Source organism: Phoca vitulina, unplaced genomic scaffold (genome assembly GCF_004348235.1).
Source record: "Phoca vitulina isolate PV1807 unplaced genomic scaffold, GSC_HSeal_1.0 scaffold6, whole genome shotgun sequence".
Lineage (NCBI taxonomy): Eukaryota > Metazoa > Chordata > Mammalia > Carnivora > Phocidae > Phoca > Phoca vitulina.
In genome coordinates, this window is record NW_022589709.1 from 29,749,596 (window position 1) to 29,771,064 (window position 21,469).

Below are 21,469 nucleotides of genomic sequence, written 5' to 3' on the forward strand. Positions count from 1 at the left end.
CGCACGGGGGCGCTGCCACCTGCGCGGGGGAGGAGCCAGAAGGGAACCGGGTTTTTCTGCAGCTCGAACGCACTGGAGTTGGGAGAACCCATCCTGACCATGAAGGGCGGCAAAGGCATCGAGAACCCGGCTTTCGTCGCCTCCAGCCCAGACACCCCGCACCGTTTGTTTGCATCGCCCTCTCACGTCGAGGTCTCTGACTTGTCCACCAATACCCAGAGACAGAATTCGCAGCCACAGGAGCCTCAGAAGCCCCAGAACTCACCGGAGGCACCCCGGCCTTCGGCGGATCCCGCTGTCTCCCAAGAGCTGTCCGTTCCAGAGCCGCTGAACGAGTTTGAGGAGGGACCCTGTGGGTGTGGGAACTTACAACCGCGGAGTCTCCAGCGCTGCAACACGCCCCAGGGCTTTCTGCTTTACTACTGCCTTTTGGCCCTCACGCAAGGTAATGGCCAGCGCCCGCCCGAGAGAGGGCAGTGGCCCAGCGAGGGCGCAGAGGGGCGCGCGGAGCTGGTGGGGCGGAGAGGGCAGGTGCGCGCCGAGCCCGCATGGTCGACGCGCGGCGAGGCAGCCCTGGCCTGGGGACTTGCAAGCGCTCCCACAGACGTCAGCAGGGTCAGGCATCCGCATTTTAGCTTTTCCTTTGTTGTAGCAACTTTTAAAACTTGCCGTACGAGCTTTTCTCCCCCCCCGCCCCTTTTTTTCCTTTTGTGTTCTACCTCAGTTAGTCGTTTCGATTCCTTAAAGGAAGGTGGAAATTCCTGGAGCCTTCCTTTGGGAACCGTTTACACTGGGGGTATCCAATTCTATGCTACGGAAGCATATATTTTGCTAAGCTCCTTACTGAAGGGTCTTTTTTTTGGTGTTTTTTTTTTTTTTTTTTTTTTTTACATTGTTCTGGAAGGGAAGGATTAATTTGCAGGTGAGGGTAAGGTAGTTCTCAAAGGAGAAACTTGTGGTTAGGTAGCAGCATTCATGTTTTGTGTGTATATTTAGTTTGAGTTGTGTGCAGGTACAGGTGGAGCCCAGTAAATGTTAGCAAAGGCTCGAGGCGTTGTTGAAGGGTGAGGCTTTTGAAACGCAGAGGAGTTGTGCAGTATCTGTTTCGTTCCAGGATCTCTTTTAGGGTCTCTTGGGAGTTACTGATGAAGTCCACGTTTATACCCTTAGGAGTTTGCAGTCTAAACCTGGTTTGGAGGAGTGAGAGGTAGAGTAGAGGGAGAATGGCTCCCAGGAAAGAAAGCATGGAGAAGGTAAAAGCTGTTGCTGTGTTGCCTAATGCAGGGGGTGAAAGAAACCGGAAGTTACACTAAGGTGACAGACACATTGAGGAGAGGTGGGCATTAAGATGGAGCATCCTGAAGGAAATGCTGAAGGTTAGTTAGAATTTGATGGTATGTAGATATTTTTTGGTCACTTGAGTCTTACTTTCAAAGTATTTTGTAAAGAGACCATCCAGGGCTGATTGAAAGAAGTGTAATCCAAGAAATATGTTTGAGGAGGGGGATCTTTTTTAAGATTAACAGAAGAGTAAATCTAAATATATTCTTTCTGTTCTTATTCCTGCTCCCCTGTCTGAAAGGAACTCAGCGCCCCTTGCTTTTGCACATTAGGTGTTCAGGAAGTAAGCATTGATTGAAGGTCAACTGCAGCTCTTCTGCCAAAGGTTGTTTTGTGCTAAAAATTTATTTCCATTTCCACCTTTCTTGTCCCCACCCAAGTTAGCCTTCTCTCAGTGTCTTGGTCTTAGTTGTCCAAAATCCATGATCAGACATTTCAGTGCCAAAGGAATGCAAAGTTCAAAGAAGTTGGACACAATTAAAATTTCTTGTTTTATCTTAGAACATATTCTGAAATTCCTGTATTCCAAAACACATACATCTAATGTAAAATGTTGTTTAAAATTATTAGCAAATATTATTGACACTCCTAAAAAGATGTGTCAGGTTTAGCCTAGAGCTACATCTACCCAGAGGTCCCCAATTTAAGAAGCATAATCCTAGATGAAGGTGACCCAATAAATTCTTGTTTCAGTTTAAATCTGAATTATTACCATTTAAGTTTGAATTATTACCATGTTTCTCGGACATGATCCCTGGGAGGTCCTTTTCCATGGTATATTAAGAAGTGCTTGGGAAAAACAAAAACAAAAACCCAAAACTTGTCAGGTTAGTTTACTTAACACAGAGTTTCTCAAAGATAAACAGAGTTTCTCTTAGCACTTAACATCCTAATGTGCCTCCTATTTTCATGTATGTATAATAGAGACATATAGTATACAATATTTCATGAAATTTCCTTTTTTAAAGCAGAGTTCTTAGAACTTTTGTAGCATAGAATTCAGAGTGGTATTCATAGGCTTAATGTGCTAAACCTCCAGAAGAGTTTATAAATTTACTTTCTCAGAGAAGTACCAAAAAGACAATGAGTTTTCATGATTGACTTTTAATCAGTATGGCAAGTGTGTTGGGAAGTTGATTTTTTTTTTTGGGAGGTGGACTTGATTTTTGGATGGGGAAAGTTTCATATTCTCAGTTTTATCTCACAAGCATGTCATTCCTAGGTACATTAGACACTTTACCTTTAAATTTTAAGAATTGTAAATTGTCTTTTGACTTATTAAACTGGCATAAAAGTAAAATCATGTTAGGACTTTTAAAACTTGTTGTATCGATTTTCTTGAAATGTATTTCCAGTTAACAGTCTCGATAAAGCAAAATTTAAAGAGGTTGTAGAAATCATGGCTTGTGTATACTCTGTTAATTAATGAATGAAAACAATTCATGGTATCCTCTTAAGTAAAGGGGGTAACTAGTTAAAAACTGTAATTTGATCAGATGCTTTTTATTTTCAACTCATACTAATGTTTAGACTCCTGTAAATTTAATCTGTATCTGGACAGAACATTTTTGTTAAGTCAGTCACAATTAAATTTTCAACTTTTCCTTGTTTACCTTATATTCTTCCATCATAGTTGTAATAGACAGTTGAAGTGTATATTTTTTGTTTACTTTGCATATGATTTAGAATGCCGGTAGTTGAAATGACTCTTAGCGTTTATATTTGCTCTAGGACCTTTTAAATTATAACTTTAATGTCTATAAAAGTGTTAGAGGAAAAGAGGTTTGAGAGCTCAATTTCACCTTTCATAAGACTAAGTCAAGGATCTCTAGTTACAGATAAGTATGTTTAATAATTAAATAACCTGGGAGGCAATTGGGCATTACTTTAATGACCAATGGAGTTACTTGTATTTTTGTACTCTTCTGAGTGAGGTCCATGAGTATGCTACTCTTGGAGTCTTTCTGGCGAACTGACTTCATGAGAATTTACTGCCTGATTTTCTATTTGTCATATAGAGAAAAATGAAGTTAGCTACAATTTAGTATGTGGTAAGCATTGATTTTATTTAACACCTGAAAATTCACAAATGTACCATTTAAAAAGCAAACTGATTTTTAAGGAAGTATGTTTGAGTTGCTAGCTTTGAAACTTTGGGACTTTTAAAATTGGTACATTAAAAAAATATCAAAATAAATGACAGACTTTAGTCATAACCAAATTTTAGTACATTGTGTTAAAAATCATAATCCATATGGTGAAGTTAATAAAAATCATGCACATACGTTTTCTTTTCTCTTTTTTAGGTATTATAGTAAATGGCCTCGTAAATATTAGCATTTCCACTATTGAGAAGCGCTATGAAATGAAGAGTTCTCTGACAGGCCTGATATCATCAAGCTATGATATCTCATTCTGTTTGTTATCTTTATTTGTGTCATTCTTTGGTGAAAGAGGACACAAACCAAGATGGCTTGCATTTGCATCCTTTATGATAGGACTGGGAGCACTTGTATTTTCAATGCCAAAATTTTTTGGTGGAAAATACCAGCTGGGGTCCTTTTTTGAAGGTAAGTTTCTGTTGTGTTTTTGTTTGTTTTAATTTAAGAAGTACTATAAAACAAGGCCTTTAATTCTATATTGCAACTCACTTGTACAGGTAAGGTAAGGACTTAGTCTCCTCTACTGTTTACTGCTTTGTTTTGATGTGAATTGTGTGAAGTAGATTACAGAGATTACATTATTCATTGCTTCAGTTGTTATTTACATTATTAATCCTCTGATACTCATTCTCCAAATTACATACAGTCCTCAAAAAGCAATGATCAATTTTCCTTTGCACTTGTAACCTCATTGGGGTTCTAAGATCTATAGTTTTCCCCTTTGTGTGTGTGTGTGTGTGTGTGTGTGTGTTTTAAAGATACTATTTATTTATTTGAGAGAAAGAGTGAGAGAGAGAGCACGAGAGGAGGGAGGGTCAGAGGGAGGAGCAGACTCCCTGTTGAGCAGGGAGCACAATGCTAGGATCCCTGGGACTCCGGGATCATGACCTGAGCCGAAGGCAGACACTTAACCAACTGAGCCACCCAGGCACCCCCCAAACCACCGCCCCCCGCTTCTGGTTTTATTTGCTGTGCTTACAGCTCTGCACCCTGGACATATTGATTCCTGATTCCTGAGATAAGAGAGATGAAATTTATAGAACTGAAGCCTTTCCTAAGAACTGAAGCTAGCTGTACTTATGACTGTAGTTTAGAGATTCAGAACTTCATGAGTTATCTAACATGTTGCTCTGGTTAGTTGAAAAAAGTACATTATACAAAGGCTCAAAACGAAATTTGACTGTATTTCTACTTTTTTTTTCCTCCCAAAAATCATTTTCAATGGAAAAATAATTATGGTAGAGCCAGAGGGATGTGCTAATGAGGACCTTAACATTTTTATTGTCTTTCCTGGGATTTTTAATAGCAAATGTTGAGAAAAAGAGGGCTATGAAATTAACTTTCAGGAGTTAGGTAAGTGAAGAAAAGGCTTAGGGTAAGAAGAAAGGAGAACTGGGGCCTGCTGCAATATAGGCATTATTTTTAAAAAGTTAAGGCCATTACATTTGTGAGTTTTAATATTGAAAATTAATACTAAAGTGTTAACATTCCTAAGACCAACTTCCAAATTATAGAATGACGACAAATTGGAAAGTATTTTTAACAATTTAACAATAATATTTTTAACAATTATGCATCATGGTTTTAGGAGTATACTTATTAGGTAAGCAGCCTTCATTTTGGAAATAAAAATAGAATATACAAGCATATAGGACCAATAGAGGGTTTTTTTTCCCCCAAAGATTTTATTTATTTATTTGACAGAAAGAGAGAGACAGCTAGAGAAGGAACACAAGCAGGGGGAGTAGGAGAGGGAGAAGCAGGCTCTCTACTGAGCAAGGGGCCAGAAGTGGGGCTCGATCCCAGGACCCTGGGATCATGACCTGAGCCGAAGGCAGACGCTTAACCAACTAAGCCACCCAGGAGCCCCCAATAGAGGGTGTTTTTAAAGTGTGGTAGAATTTGGAATAAATGAGATAAGGAAAATATTTTATCAGTGGAAAGATCACTTATATAGATTCTAGTACATTATCTAATATTGGACAAGATTCTGTAAGGCCAGTGTCACGTAATTTCACTGGAGGTAGTTTTAGGAACAAGGCACACTAGGCTTTAGTATGATACTTTTGAAATTTTAACAGTAAGGTAAAGTCTAAACCTGAGTCTGTCACACAAACATGATACTGATTCTGTGATAGCAAAAATACTGTGTTTATTGCATTTACGTGGTAATCTTTGTGCTAAATCAGATTCCTCACTCTTCCAGTTGATCAGATGCCCTACTTGTTCTTAAAGTATATAGCTTCGATAAAATCTCTGACTCTCTAAACTAAAACATAACCCCTGTTCCAGTGCCAAAGCTTGATCTCTCTTCAGCAATTTTCTTAGCTTCATCTCTTGCCATACACACTTTGAATTGCAGCTAATCTGAACGATTTATAATTCTCAAGGGGAAATGGCCACAAATTAAGGTGTGTGTGTGGGTGGGGGGCAGAGATGAAGCCGAGAAGATTGCTAAAACCAGGTCACATTATGGTGTACTATGTAAGTTTTCACTAAGTTCTTTTTGATTATGTCTTATTGATATTTTTTATTATTTTAGTTGAAGTAGATTAGATAGAGGAATTGGCTGATTGTGAGGTTTTTAGTCTAAATTAGACTCATAGTTTATATAATAGCTTATCACTGGCAAATGGAAGCAAAAACTCAGGTTGCCCTTATGTTCTGTCATTCATAAAATGAATATTGATACGGATTGTACATGGTGCTGAGATAATAGCAGTGAAACAGTTTCATGCCATCAGGATTTTATGTAGTAGTGGGAAGAAATACAAAGTTGATAAACAAAATAATTGAGGATTAAAGTGAGTGTATGAAGGGAACAAATAGTATGAAGTAATAGTGTATAAAAGAGAAAATATGTGGGCAACCGAAGGCCGTTGTGACAATAACTGGATAATGAGGAGCCAGCTTTGAAAGATGCTTTCCAGGTTGGAGAAATACATGGTAAATGGCCTTGGAGGGGGAAAGAGGTTGGTAGGTTTTAGGAATTGTCACTTTGGCCAGCATGATCAAAGCAAGGGAGAACATGGCATGAGATGAATTGGAGAGACAGGTAGACGCCAACATGAGGCATTTAGATTTTCCTTTAAGTGCAGTGGAAAGTCATTAGGAAGTTTTTCCTTTTTTTTTTTTTTTTAAGATTTTATTTATTTGAAAGAGAGAGAGGAGGAAGCACACGAGCAGGGGATGGGGGTTTGTTAGAGGTAGAGGGAGAAGCAGACGCCCCACTGAGCAGGGAGTCCGACTACGCAGGGCTCCGTCCTAGGACTCCAAGATCATGACCTGAGCAGAAGGCAGATGCTTAACTGACTGAGCGACCCAAGTGCCCTGAGAAAGTTTTCCAAAGAGACGTGCATGAGCTTATGTTCTGATATCATTTTGGCTTCTGTTGCTCTGAAGGACGAGAGTAAATGGGAAAAAATCACCTAGGAGTTTTTTACTAGAGTCCAGGTGAGAGATAAAGGTGGTTGGACTGGGTTGGTATCAGTAGAGATCTAAAGGAATGATTGATTCACAATGTATTTTCAAGGAAAAAGAGATAGGACTCTTTGGTAGATTGATTATGAAAAAGGAATGAGTAATGACTCCTTGATACTTGGCTTGACCAACTGGGGCCATTCACTAGAATGTAGAACAGCATTAGGAGTGGAAATCAAGAAATCAGGTTTGGAATTAGTGTGAACTGAATATTATATATCTATCCAGTGTTGTAATATGTATCTTTGAACATACATGTTTATATAAGTGTGCCAGTTACTCTTTAGTTTTCATTCCTAGAAGTGCTCATATTAGGTTTGAAGGCCTTCCTCATTCTAATTTTTGATAGATAATGCCACACTGACTTTTAGGAAGGGATGTACCAGTTACTCTCTCACACTTAGTATATGAAAATGCCTAGTTGCTATTTTGAATTTTTGCATTTTTTAGGAATGTGCCTTTGTGGTATGTATGTGTCGTGTTAACAGTATAACCAATACAAAATTCAGGACCAAAACCACATTACATATCTAAAGGAACGGGACTCAGGCATTTAGAAACAGAAGGAATGTTAGAAATCATAAATTCCTTCTTTTACAGTGTAGAACCTTAGGATAAGAGGTGAAGTGACTTCATAGTGATTTCATAGAGAGGTCAGTAATAGCTAAAACTAGTACTAGTTTTTATACTTTGTTTATTGTTTTTAATTTTTTTGTTTATTTCTCATAGGTTTATTAACTATATTGAATAGTTTCAATATTTTTATGAATTTATTTTTTAAGTGCTTACTTATTACATAATTATTTTTATGAATTTAAACCATTTTCTGCAATTTCAAATAGCCAGTTATAATGATCTATATTTTCTTAAAAACATAATAACTTGTCTGTTCAAGTAAGTTAATCCACTTTTGCACATTTTGGACTCTGTAACCAAAAAGCTTAATGATTTGTCCAAGTCTAAGGAGAGTATACAAGAAAACTGGAGATCAGTGGGCAAAGAAACAAAAGAGTTGAAAACTCCCTGTAAATAAATTGGAAACAAGGGCATGTACAATCTTGTTAGGTAATATAACATAAATAACCTAAAGAGCCTAACACTAAGAAATCATTTTATTAATTAAAATTATACATGTAATTTAATTTGAAAATGACATTGAGAGAATTAGCATTTTTCCTTCATGTGCTTTTTTTGTTGTTGTTTTTTGAACTTGAGAAAAGTCAGGGCTCAGTTTGGATGAAATCATCTCTATAAGAGGAGATTAAAGTGATATAATATAATGGTAATTAAAGGAAAACAAAATGTGAAATATGGTAAGCATGTATAATTTCTACAGGTGTTAGAAAAACAAAAGGATGTTAAGAGTTAGCAAAAGGTAGAAAAGTGTGTTTGAAAATAGCTTGAATTTTCTATTCTGTAAAAATCAAAGTAGGTTTGGAAAAGTTTTTTTTTAAGGGAAACTTTTATGAAGACCTAAGGGTTAGATGTGATTATCTAACTTTGGAGATAATATTTATCAAAGGGAAGTTTTGATTGTTATTGGATACAAAAAAGGGAAGAATTAAAATTGAGAGAAATGCTTCTCAGGACTAATTTTTATATATGTTAGCCTGAAAATAGAATAGTGTCATAAAATATTTTCAAGTAAATAATATTTGATATTTACTTTTGGTATATTTTAACTTGTTATAATATATTTTAATATAACTTTGGAATATTATAAAAATATATTAAGTAAATCTTTACCACATAATATTTTGTTTTCCTCCAAGCACTTTTTAATTCCTTGTGGATGAGTGTTAATTTAACGGTGTTAAGGAAAATAATCTTTTTGTCTCTTTGAGAGTTTGGGAGGGGGATCATTAGTAAAAACTTAGAAATTATGGGTAAGTAATTACTAAATCCAGTGAAGCTCTTTTTCTTTATTGACCAATAGTTGGTTAACTTTTCTTAAGTTGTATTATTTTCATGTTTCTCTTTTCCATTCCTTTCTCAGGAAAAGGTAGCTCTCAACACTTTACATTTACTTCATCATTAAATTTCTAATGTTTTAGATTGGTATTTCAGGAAGAATTCTGTACCAAAGGACGTTAGTTATGCAAAGTGACTATTTAAAATGTTGAACTAGGAAAATGATTAACGTGGGACTCAATGTGTGATTTAGTTTTAATTACTGTTTTGTCTTTTATCTTGTATTCATAAGGATTTTTTTAATATGGAATACTTGTCTAGATTGGAGAAGACATAGGGCCAAGGATCTTACAGTTTTACAATCGCTAATTTAATACAGTATACTTTAATTTTACTGGGCCTCTGAGTGTTCTTTCTTGATATTCCTTCTTCCTTATAAAGAATCAGTTTTATTTTTCTTATATTTCAATTTAATTATAACAAATGAATAAAAAGGAAAGATGATATCTTAGAAGATGTAATGGTGTAATAAAACAAATGATTCAAAAGATTTTTAAATTCAATACATACAATAAAAGATCTAGAACTAAATTTTAGGGATAGTCAGTGCTCCAGATGCAACTAGCACAGTTTTTAATATCCAAGGCACTTCAGTCTTCCCTAAACTTCCCAGATAATATGAGTTACCCTGGATGCTTACTACCGTCACTTAATGCCCTTGGGGATCCTGATTCAGTAAGTCTGGAGTAGGACTCAGGAATTTATATTTTTTAAAACTACCCAGGTTATCTTATCAGTCCATTTGGGGAAACATATGTCCAGTTTGGTGCTTGATTATTTTGTACCGTTTCAGCTGTGGGCACAGAGGTTCTTTTCATTTCAGGATTATTGCTTTATAAATTCCTTTAAAATAGAAGTTTCACAACTGTCATGAAATACTAGATACTTTAATGCAGCCAGTTCTGTTGAAATTCAAATGACCAAGCTATTGAAATAGAGGAAACTAACAGAGAAAATTAAGTAGGAAGGCATGTGTCAATGAGTTGTTAGCACAAACTCATTTCTGCTCACAGCTATAATTTGTAAGTAGAGACTTAAAAATGCATGCCCTTGTGCAAAAGAACATAATGTCCCAGCATTTCCCAAAGTATGATCTGCAGAGCACAGTTTCTGAAGATATTAAGAGTATCTTAAAAATAAGTTCCATGGTTCAATGAGTTTGGGAAAATCAAAGTTAAGGGGTGTCTCTGTTGCATCCCTATAAAAGTTAATGCAGTTTTGAATCCTTAGTTAGAGGATGTGATATGTACCAAAGGACTCCACTGCTTGCCCCTTTACTCGGCTTCTAGGGCTCACTTTATGTTTTCTCCCCCAGATAAGTGTTTTGGTGAACAGGCTTTGGGAATACCTGTTCTATGCTATCTTATGTAATTTTGAAAGCCCTTGTTGAATTTAGCATCTTCGTTATGGCCAGCTTTAGAATAGCATGTCATGGATAGTATGTGTTCAAGAAAGGTTTGTTGAGTTGTCAGATACATTAATGAATGAATGGATCCTTTCAGTAGAGGCATATTAGGAGTCTAATGACTTCCTTTCCACAGAAGGCAGTAAGAGCAGTTAATGTCAGATAGAGGCAGTTTGGGATGCTCTGTTCACATTTTCCATAAACTTGGCCTAAAGAGTAATGGGGCGTTTTTTCTTTCTTTCTTTCTTTCTTTCTTTCTTTCTTTCTTTCTTTTCTTTCTTTTCTTTCTTTTCTTTCTTTTCTTTCTTTTCTTTCTTTTCTTTCTTTCTTTCTTTCTTTCTTTCTTTCTTTCTTTCTTTCTTTCTTCTTTTTTTTTTTGTTTTTGCCACTGAATTGGGCGGAATTGTGTTATCAGAGGCAAAGTATAGATGATCTTTATGTGTAAGATTTGGGATCTGAAAAATTTGCAATGCGAAAAAGGAAGCTAAAATGAGAAGCATATTCAGAAATAGTAACACAGTGTTTTGATATTCTACTTTTGGTTTTTGTCTTAATTACTTGCTAAACTATGGATTTCCCTGTGTAGCTACCATGCGTCTAAGGTGATGCTAAAATGGCAGGATTTTTTCTTGATAGACTATTAGTAGGGATTACCCTTATTTGTTTTCATGTATAAAATAAAAGGAAATGCTCTGCTAAGGCATTCAAGTTGACCATAGGCATAGTTGTCTCTTACTGGTATAATGTATGAGAGGTAATAATTAAGCAATGTTTTTGTCGCTTCCTCAGAAAGGTTGGTAAAAATGTGGTTTGTGGCAAGAAAGAAATGAGGAAATTCTGTTTTCTAAGTCACTGTTCTTAAAAAATGCACGAAGAGCCACTGTGTGTTTTAATGTATTTTTTCCCTTTATTTTAATAATATTAGCACATTACATTCAAGGAAAGTATGCGGGAGTATAGCAGGGATATTAGGGTCAGACAAAACTGAATTTAAATTTTGCTCAAACATTGTGTGATAGAGCTATGTGGCCCTGGACAAGCTTCACTATAAATTATGATGATGATAATAACCCCTACCTCATAGGAGACTGTACACATAAGTGATAAGGCAGTACCTGGGGTAGGTAAGTGCTCATTAAATAGTAGCAATGAATAATGATGCTCATGATAATTAAGTAACAGCTATACTAATGTAAAAAACTACCTTTCTTGGGGCGCCTGGGTGGCTCAGTTGGTTAAGCATATGCCTTCAGTTCAGGTCATGATCCCCGGGGCCCTGGGATCCAGCCTTGAGCCTCGGTCTCTCTGCTCAGTGGGGAGCCTGCTTCTCCCTCTCCCTCCACAGCTTGCCCTGCTAGTGCTCTCTTTCTCTCTCTCTCAAAAGAAGGAAACCAACAAAACAAATGAAAAACTACCTTTCTTGGTTTGGTTAGTTATGGGCAACGGTAATTACAAAATCATATAAACAACTAAAAATCTTTCAAAATGGTACATATATTTTTTTTTTTCCTTTGGTAGGTGTCACTTGATACTGATGTATCTCAAGTCTGGCTAAACACTTCCAAAATAATATATTAGAGAGGGTTTTAATTAGCTATGTTTCCAGGATTATATTCTTAGGAGATGAGAAGGTAACTTTGTTTGGTGTAGCTCAGCTTAAATTGATCCACTCAAAATAGTATACTAAAATATTACCTTTTAAATAGTCAAAGTGCCTATTTAAATATCTTTAATTTTTTAATCTAATTTTAAACATGATACATCCTTTGCAAGCCATTCAGAAGATAAAACCAAAACCAAAACCAAAAAGAAATGGAATAAAAGGAAAAAAATGGTGAATAAATGGAACAAAAAAGGAAGGAAATAAGATATTTTTATAACACAACATAGATTACCCACTGCTAATATTGTTTAGCCTTCTTAATGTATATATACATTTATACATGTATTCACAAATAGTCACACATAATACACACATTTTCATTATAGTCATTAATACACACTCATGCACAATCACATCCACACACTCTTACTAACATTCATACATATTCATACATCTTACATCACATTTACACATATGTATTCAAATGTAAATTTTAAGGAAACACATTTTGAATTTCTAGATACCCACTTTTTCTTTAAGAATATATATTGGATATTGTTATATGTTAAAACAGAGTTGTGAATTATTTATACTTTTATATTTATTTTATAGATAACCTTTTTAATGGGCCCTCTTTTGTTGTGTTTTTTATTAATACATTTTTCTGGTTAGAGAAGTTCTGTGGGTCATTGCAGACAATTTGGACAATAGAAAGAAATAGAAAAAGAAAAAAATAATTCATTGTTTTTTCTCAAGGAAAACTTTGGGACCATGTTAATGTTTTTAATATGCCTATTTCTAATCAAGTTAGTATTTTGTATAGTTTGCAAACCTTGAGCATTCTTATTCTTGCATAACATTCCATTTTAAATTTTAACCATTCTCATAAAGTTGAATACGTATATTTAAAAAGTTTTCTATTGTAAATTACCTCATGCTAACATTGTTATGTTTAAAGATTTTACTATATTTTGGTAATTATACAGTATTTAACATTTTGGAATTGGATTTTTTCACTCAGGCTAATTCTCTAAAAACTCATCAGAGTGGTGGTTATCAATTATTCATTCCTTTTTATTGCTAATTACTAAGTAGTTTATGGTATGAATATATCATGCATGGTTTGTATAACCATTCACCTACTAAAGGACATCTGAGATGATCCCTTATTTGGCTGTTACAAATAAAGTTATGAACATTTGTACAGATTTTTGTGTGAACATAATTCTCATTTCTCTAGGATAGATGCCAAGGAGCAAAACACCTGGGTCATGTGGTAGTTTTATGTTTATTTTTTTAAGAACTGTTTAACTATTTTCCAGAGGGAGTGTACTATTTTATAGCCCACCAGAAAGTATGAGTGATTCCACCCTTGCCATCATCTGGTGCTGTCATTATTTTTTATTTTAGCCATTCTGATAGGTTGCGATGAAATCTCACTGTGGCTTTAACTTGCATTTTCCTAATGGCTGATGATGTTGAGCATCTTTGCTTGTGCTCATTTGCCATCTATTTATCCTTGGTGTAATGTCTGTTCATGTTTTTTGCCCATTTTCTAACTGGATTGTTTAATTTTTACTGTTGAATTTTGAAAGTTGCTTATGTATTCTAAGTCCTAGATCTTTGTCAGATAAGTGATTTGCAAATGTTTTCACCTGATGTATAGCTTATCTTTTCATACTTTTAACAGGGTTTTTTATAAGAGCAAAAGTTTTTTAATTTTGACGAAATTCAGTTTATCAATTTTGCCTTTTATGGATTATATTTTTGTTGTCAAGTCTAAGAATTCTTTACCTAGTTCTAGATCCTAAAGAGTTTCTAATTTTTTAAAAAAATGTTATTGTTTTCCATTTTTGTGTGTGATACATTTTGAATCTTGACTCTCTTTGTATTCCCATTAGCACTAGCATTCTCTGTGTTTTTCCTTTAATACTCCAAACACATAAGAAATCTTTTGTCACAATAATCATACTGGTTGGAAAGGAGAAAATACATAGCAGTCACTAGTTCAGAGAAATCGTGAAATCCCACTGGGAAGATGTTATGCTTGCTCCTTGAGTAAACCTGCTTCTTGGGAGGGGCTCAGTGTTCTCTGTTGGTCCTTTTTATTGTCTTTGGCTATATTTGAAGAGGGCAAAAAGAGAATATACTCCTTGGATGGTTGGAATCTGGATCAGCCTGTTTCTTACCTGTAGAAATTTGGGAGCTAAGGGTTATTGTCATACTCATTCAGTCATAATCCCTCTGAGAAGAGGCTGGTGAGTCATTTGGTGGTGCAGCTGTTTCAAAAGCCAGTGTGTTATCTAATTGATTCAGGTGTATGTGCCAATAACCATACTCATAGTTTTGTTGTATGTCTTATCTTTCCTAACCTCATGCCTCTCTCTGGACTTAATTAAGCATATCAGACTAATGGGAGAGTCATACTCTTAGGTACTTTTCTCTAAGTCGTATTTTCCAATTAAAAGTATTTGCTTGGTACCATCTTAATCCATTTAATGGTATTGACAATGAGTGTGACCAGAGCCTTGTTTTTAATCCATGACACAATCTGTTTTAATTGACCTTTGTTGCTCACAAAGGACTTCTGAGTTTTATCTTTTATAGGATTTGGATGAGAAGCAGTTGTCTCTTCCAACTCTAAACTCTAATCATCCTATTCCCTTTCATTCCATCCAGAATACTTGGCACAGATCCACTGACCACCCACAATATCATTACTGTCAGTTATTTGGGTTATTGGAGAAGTTCAGAAAGGCAATGACCCATAAGCCTCTGTAGGATGTTAAAATGTGTTACTTAACCAAGAGTTTCAGCACAAACTTGTACCACTGTTTAGCCTATTATCTGGCATAGGGTAGATAGTTTGTAGATATTTGTTGAATAAGGAGAGGGACACTCTATAATGCACAGACGAGCCCGCCACATGAAAGAGGACAGAAGGGAGGAAGGAACTGTTTCAGAAAGTTAATGAATAAACCAACTTACAGGATTTCTTTATTGAAATAATTCTGAGCTTTTTGAGTAATACTAAATTGTTCATGGGGTCCCTGGGAATAATGTGAAAAACATTTCTTTCTTGAAAAATTATCTGTAGCCATGCTATTTTCTTTTTGTAGATTGTATTTCCTATTATCTACATTTTGTTACCAATCTGGTCATGTTTCCAATTTCAGTTTTGTAAGAGCAATTAATTGCTATAATAAAAAGTATTTTACCTTTTGTCTGAGTTTTTAAGATAGACTCAGTGGTATTAAGAAGAGGTCATAATAACTAAGTATAAAATAGAAAATATTGGTCCTTTTGTTTTTACTAAATATGACATTTTCTAGGATACAATTTTTGTGACAGAATTCTGGTTACTTCAAACTGAAATATATTCTCTAGTCCTAATGTAGCATTTAAATTTCATTTATTACTGTCCTTAATCTATGATTTCTATCCATTCTTTTTCAGATTAATCTGTTACACTCTGACATTTCCATTTCGTTTTTTTGGCATTTATTCTTAATTTCTTTTGTTTATTTTTATTACTATAATGCTTAGAACATATAAATTTTGTATTTGTCAGGTTTTAATTTTTATAATATCAGTACTGTTACTACATCAGACTGAATTTTTGAGGAATGTAGGGGTTATAATTTATTCATCATTTTCAGTAGCTAAAATATTAGCTACTCTGTCAAATTTTAATAAATTGAATTAACCAGGGCTTTTTGCTATGAAATTTAATTGATCTTATATTATTTTTTTAAGATTTTATTTATTTATTTTTTAATATTTTTATTTATTTATTTGACAGAGACACAGTGAGAGAGGGACACAAGCAGGGGGGAGTGAGAGAGGGAGAAGCAGGCTTCCTGCTGAGCAGGGAGCCCCATGCGGGGCTTGATTCTAGGACCCCGGGATCATGACCTGAAGCAAAGGCAGACGCTTACCCAACTGAGCCACCCAGGTGCCCCAAATCTTATATTCTTATTGTAACCCTTGTTTTTTGTAAATTCAAAAAGACCTGTAGGATATAAGTTGTACTGGATATTCTTCATTTGTCCATCCAGATCCTGGGGAGATAGAAACTACATGGCTATGCTAATCTTCAGAGGCAAGGTTGGCTCCATTACACGAATAAGTTTCAGAAACCGAATTGGCATTTTTTTTTTAAGATTTTATTTATTTATTTGACAGAGAGAGACACAGCGAGAGAGGGAACATAAGCAGGGGGAGTGGGAGAGGGAGAAGCAGGCTTCCTGCAGAGCAGGGAGCCTGATGCGGGGATCGATCCCAGGACTCTGGGATCATGACTGGAGCCGAAGGCAGACGCTTAACGACTGAACCACCCAGGCGCCCCTGAATTGACATGTTTAAGTGGGAGAATTCTAAGTCTCATGGGCAGAAACCCAGTCTGAATCAATATTGTAGGGTTTCACAACCCTTTAACCAATTCCCAGATCTAAGCTAGTTCACAGATACAGAATTCGTTATTGATAGGGAGGCTAGATATCTTTGAAGAGTTTTACAACAAAGCCAGGAGTATGTGATGCTTCTCTTTTCCTAAACCTATCCTAAAACCTTTTATCCAGTGTTGAGGGGGAAGGGTAGTATTCATACTCATTAGAGGTGATTAGATAATGGCTCTGAACTCACCTGATCTCTGGAGTTCCAGAATAGTGCCATGGTCCACTGGTAAGAAAGGGACTTACAGAGGTCCAATAATAGACTTGGCCCCAAACTGCTCTATATCACAGTGAAATACCCATCCTGTAATTTCCCCTAGTCTTAGAATATAGAAAGGGTATAGATATATTAGCTGGTAGAATCTCCACACTGGTTACCTGGCCTGTGGATTGAGAGATATTATTGTAGGAAGAAATAATTAAAAACCTGTGAATGAAATAGTAAACTAGAAGTAATACTGTATTCTTAAGAGGATTATGGAGTTTTGTGATGCCATCAAGATTTGAAAGATATTGGGATGGTGAGTCCTACTACATTTTCACTTTTTTTATGAATTTGGTATAAGTGAACGATAAAGTCATGGAAAAATGACTTTAGATCATTATAAATATAATCAAATTTATAACTTTATTTTTTATTACTTTATAATCATAAAGTATACATAATACTAATTATAGCCATGTTTCCAGATTTGGTACCTTTTCTGGAGCAAATCAACATAGACCCTGATATCTAATATATAGCTATTGATCTGGCACATGTTTTGTTTCACTTTTCAACTGCAAAGTAATCAAGATGACTTGCTTTTCTGTGGAGGAACAAGAGTACACCACCATTGTCTTATATCAGTACTGCATACATCGTCTTGCTCTTTGGTATAATATGGTCTGGAGCAGTGGTTCTCAACTGTGGCCAATTTTCTCTTCCTGGAGACATTTTTTGATTGTTATGACTGGATTGGAGGGTGCTACTGGCACCTAGTGGGTAGAGGTCAGGGACACTGGGAGGCATCCTACAAGGCCTACGGGAGAGGCCCTGACACAACAAGGATTATCTAGCCCCAGATTGACATTTGTGAAACTCCAGTCTAGAGGTACCATGATTATCTTACTATCCCACAGAATGTCATGCTGGATTTTATCTTGATGGTATTAAGCTAATTGGACTTGGTTAGTTGAAGTATTTATTTATTTATTTATTTATTTATTTATTTTTAAGGTATTTTAGAAGCCTTAGTAAAGTATATGCACGCTAGAGAAAAACCACAAAAATATCAGGAGCCTACCATAACAGTGTGGCCAAGGCCATGTTATAGTATCCACTTTGCACGTTCCACATTCTGCACTTGAATATCCCTTGGTATATCTTTTGGGATTTGGGAGACCTCACCTACCTCATTTATATACATTAATCTAACATATTTTTTGGGTAATGCCTAAGATTGCCAGAATTGGGTAGGAACTGAAACAAGGTAAAGTTCTTGCAGTAGGTATAGGCAGTATTTTTGGCAGACAGGCAGGATGTAGGAAGCCTCTGACAAGTCTTCACAGGGAAATCACTGTGAGGACCCCTAGGTTTTTGTAGTAAGTCCATGCTTTCTTCTGCTTATAGTATCTTGGTTTGCCACTAGATGTTGGTATATTAGACATAAACATGATTATGATCTGAACTCCCCATGATGAAGTATGTGTTTTCTACTGTAACAAATCATAAAATTAGACATGTAAAGCAGTATTTCTTATTAAATGAAATGGTAGATACAAGTAGGTTTGGAAAGCACAAGTAACTATATAGGCAAGCATCTCACATTTGTATGCTGCTTGTTTTTATTGCCTTGTATATGAACTGAAAGATACTTTTGCAACTTGTTAATGTTCACTTGAGGATATCCTTTGTGGAAGAGGTTCTCAATCAGAAAGAAAAGATGGTCTGTACAGGGAATGTCATTCAGTGTCTTGTGTAATTGTACCATGTAAAGAGTGGCCATAATGACATAAGCATGGATTCAGAAACATGCCTTTCCTTCATCAAGACTGGTCTAGCTACCCTCACTGCAGATGGACTGCTTGATTTACTAACTATAGGGGCCAGTTCTGAGAGCTTCTGATATGCCACCTTTCCCCAGGGCAACCAATATACCCAAAGGCAGTTAAAATGTATCTCAACTAGTGGCAAATTATCCTCCTGACTTAACCATATATTCTAGATATGAATTTATTTTCACTGCCCTCCATGTCTCTACCAACACTCAACATTGTTTGACTTCCAGAATGTCTTATTCATTATTATTATATTCTATACAACATCACTTCTGACCAAGAAACTTATTTGCATCAAGAGAAGTATAGTAACAAAGTCCTGCTCATGAAATTCACCTGCATGTCTTACTCTGTACCGTAAACCCAGAAACCACTGACTTGCACGAATGGTATCCATTGTGTTGTAATTTGCAGAATAAAATTTTCTTAGAACATGGTATATGTGTTAAATAAGGCAGAAACCACTCTGTTTTGCTGGATCCTTTATAGCCATAATGGATAGGGTAAGGAGCTTGGAGTGGCAAAGGATTAGTGCCTCTTCCTACTGTATCTAAAAATCCATTTATGGAATTTTTGCTTTCTGCCTTGGTCTTGTTGAGTCCTAGTCCCCAAGGGATAAAAACTTTCATCAGATAACACAGTCATTATTCCCTTAAAGTCAAAGCCGAGACTGTACCCTAATTTTATATATTTTTATATATATTTTATATATATATTTATAAAAATTTATATATATAAAATATATATATAAATATTTATCTATTTATATTAAATAATCAACAGGAAGAGAGGGTGGTCACTGAACTGGCAGAAATGATAGGTCTTAGTTACTCAGGGGAAATTGGGTTGCTTCTATACAGTGTCCCCCCAGAATATATTTTGGACTGAGGGAATTTACTTGGGTGCCTCTTAACACTCCCACAACCAATAATACTTGTTAAAAGGATAACTGTGGCAACCAAACAGAGATAAAACAGCTGAAGACTTGAAAATGCTATGTAAAATCCCAGACCAGTTGAGGTATAGGCAGGAAGTAAAGAGAACACAACCTGGATGATAGGAAAGGAAGCGATGTTTGTCAACTAAGGCTTTCTGACCAGCTATAGAAGGAAGAACTATAGAACTTGTCAATTGTCCTACTGTTGTTTTCCTCTACCCATTCTATGAAGACCACCGGTGATGACCAACCTTTCAGTGTTGGTTTCAGGTGGGATAATAACTGGATTGACATTACCCCAGGATGATGTTTTGGTCAATAGATTCTTACGGATTTCTTTTGTTGAAGATAATGTTTTTCACCTGGACAAAGATAAAAATGGATGCTTGATACCAAAAAAACCTACAAAAAATGGACAGTGCTGGATATCCTCTGTTTGTTCTTCCAGATCTGTCATTCATTTTATCACCCTGTTTTATCACCCTGTTTAATAGAATAAGCCCCATGGACTATGTTGCCTTGGCACTTTTGCCATCAGGTTTCTAGTTGGGTTTAGCCAATGGGAGTTTGCATATGGGAAAGAAAGAGGTTGTAGTGCCTATTTCCTTGGTATGTTCCCCATCAGAGTTGGTGCAGAAGTTGCTGTGTGCCTTTACTTATGCTAGAGTTTTTGCAGTGTTTTGGTAACTGCCTAGTGGTACTGGTACTTAAGGTTTGTTCCCTTTAACTCTGTCTTTAAAAAATCCGTATCCATAAAAAATGTTAAATTCCCTCAGTAATCCCTTTTGTCTGTATTCTACCGCAATCTTATCTGATACATAAAAAATACATATTTTCTAGCTTTAGTCTTTTAAAAATATTTCTTTTTTTTTTTAAGGATTTTATTTATTTGACAGAGAGAGACACAGTGAGAGAGGGAACACAAGCAGGGGGAGTGGGAGAGGGAGAAGCAGGCTTCCCGCTGAGCAGGGAGCCCGATGCGGGGCTTGATCCCAGTACACTGGGACCATGACCTGAGCTGAAGGCAGACACTTAACCGACTGAGCCACCCAGGTGTCCCTTAAAAAATATTTTGATTTAAAGTTCCTCCTTAAAAATGACTGCTTTTATTTTTTTATTTTTATTTTTTTTTAAGATTTCATTATTTGAGAGAGAGAAAGAGGGTAGGGGTAGGGGCAGAGGGAGAGAATCCCAGGCAGACCCCTGAGCTGAGCACGAGGCCAGTGTGGGTCAATCCCATGACCCCGAGACCAAAACCCAAGCCGAAACCAAGAGTTGGAAGCCCAACCGACTGAGCCACCCAGGTGCCCCCCAAATGACTGCTGTTTTGAAATGTAGTGCTAATTCTTTATAACAAATTGGGAAACTATATATTCTTCTCTATATTGGAATAGTTTAAATAACACACAGGGTTGATTGTTTTTGATTGAGCTTTGATATAAATTCTCCAGAAAAAAACATTTAGAGGTAGATTTTTGATTCCCATTTCAATTTATTCCAGAATCAGAGATGCATATTTTATATAATTTTATATAATTTTATATATTTTATATAATTTGATATAATTTATATAATTTTATATAATTTAAAGTCAATATTTTACATAATTTAAATTAAATTTTATATAATTTTATATAACATATATTTTAAAGTCAATTTTATATATCTTTATATAATTTTATATAATTTAAATTTTATATAAAGTCAATATTTTTATTTTAAGACATTTTCAAATTTGTTAGTATAAGATTATACATAGAATTTTCTAATGTTTTAAAAAGGTTTTATGCATTTGTGGTCATTCTTATGAGATTCATGGTGTGTTGGATTCTACTTTTCTTGTAGTGAGTTATGGGCACTTAGGTCAGGGGTTTGTATTTTAGATAAGTAGATTGGCTGTTAGAAATTATATTAAAAGTTTTTATCTCCTTATTTTATCTTGATAGAAACCCTCATGGAAATGTTGTGAGTTTACATCCCAAACTATTTATGTAACCAATTAATTTTACTTTATGTCACCATTAACCATGTGATCAATCTGTTAAAAACTTAGGCTCTTTAGTCTTAAGAGATTTT

At 35.6% G+C, this 21,469-nt stretch overlaps 1 protein-coding gene across 1 annotated transcript in view; it reads left to right on the top strand.

Annotated features, from left to right (window-relative positions):
* The first annotated feature begins 6 nt into the window (after window positions 1-6).
* SLCO4C1 (solute carrier organic anion transporter family member 4C1) overlaps window positions 7-21,469 on the top strand; it is a 73,049-nt gene continuing 51,586 nt past the window's right edge. The window contains exons 1-2 of the mRNA XM_032403489.1: window positions 7-445; window positions 3,648-3,911. Of these exons, the coding sequence (XP_032259380.1) occupies window positions 100-445; window positions 3,648-3,911 (610 nt within the window). The 5' untranslated portion in view covers window positions 7-99. The remainder of the gene's footprint in view (window positions 446-3,647; window positions 3,912-21,469) is intronic.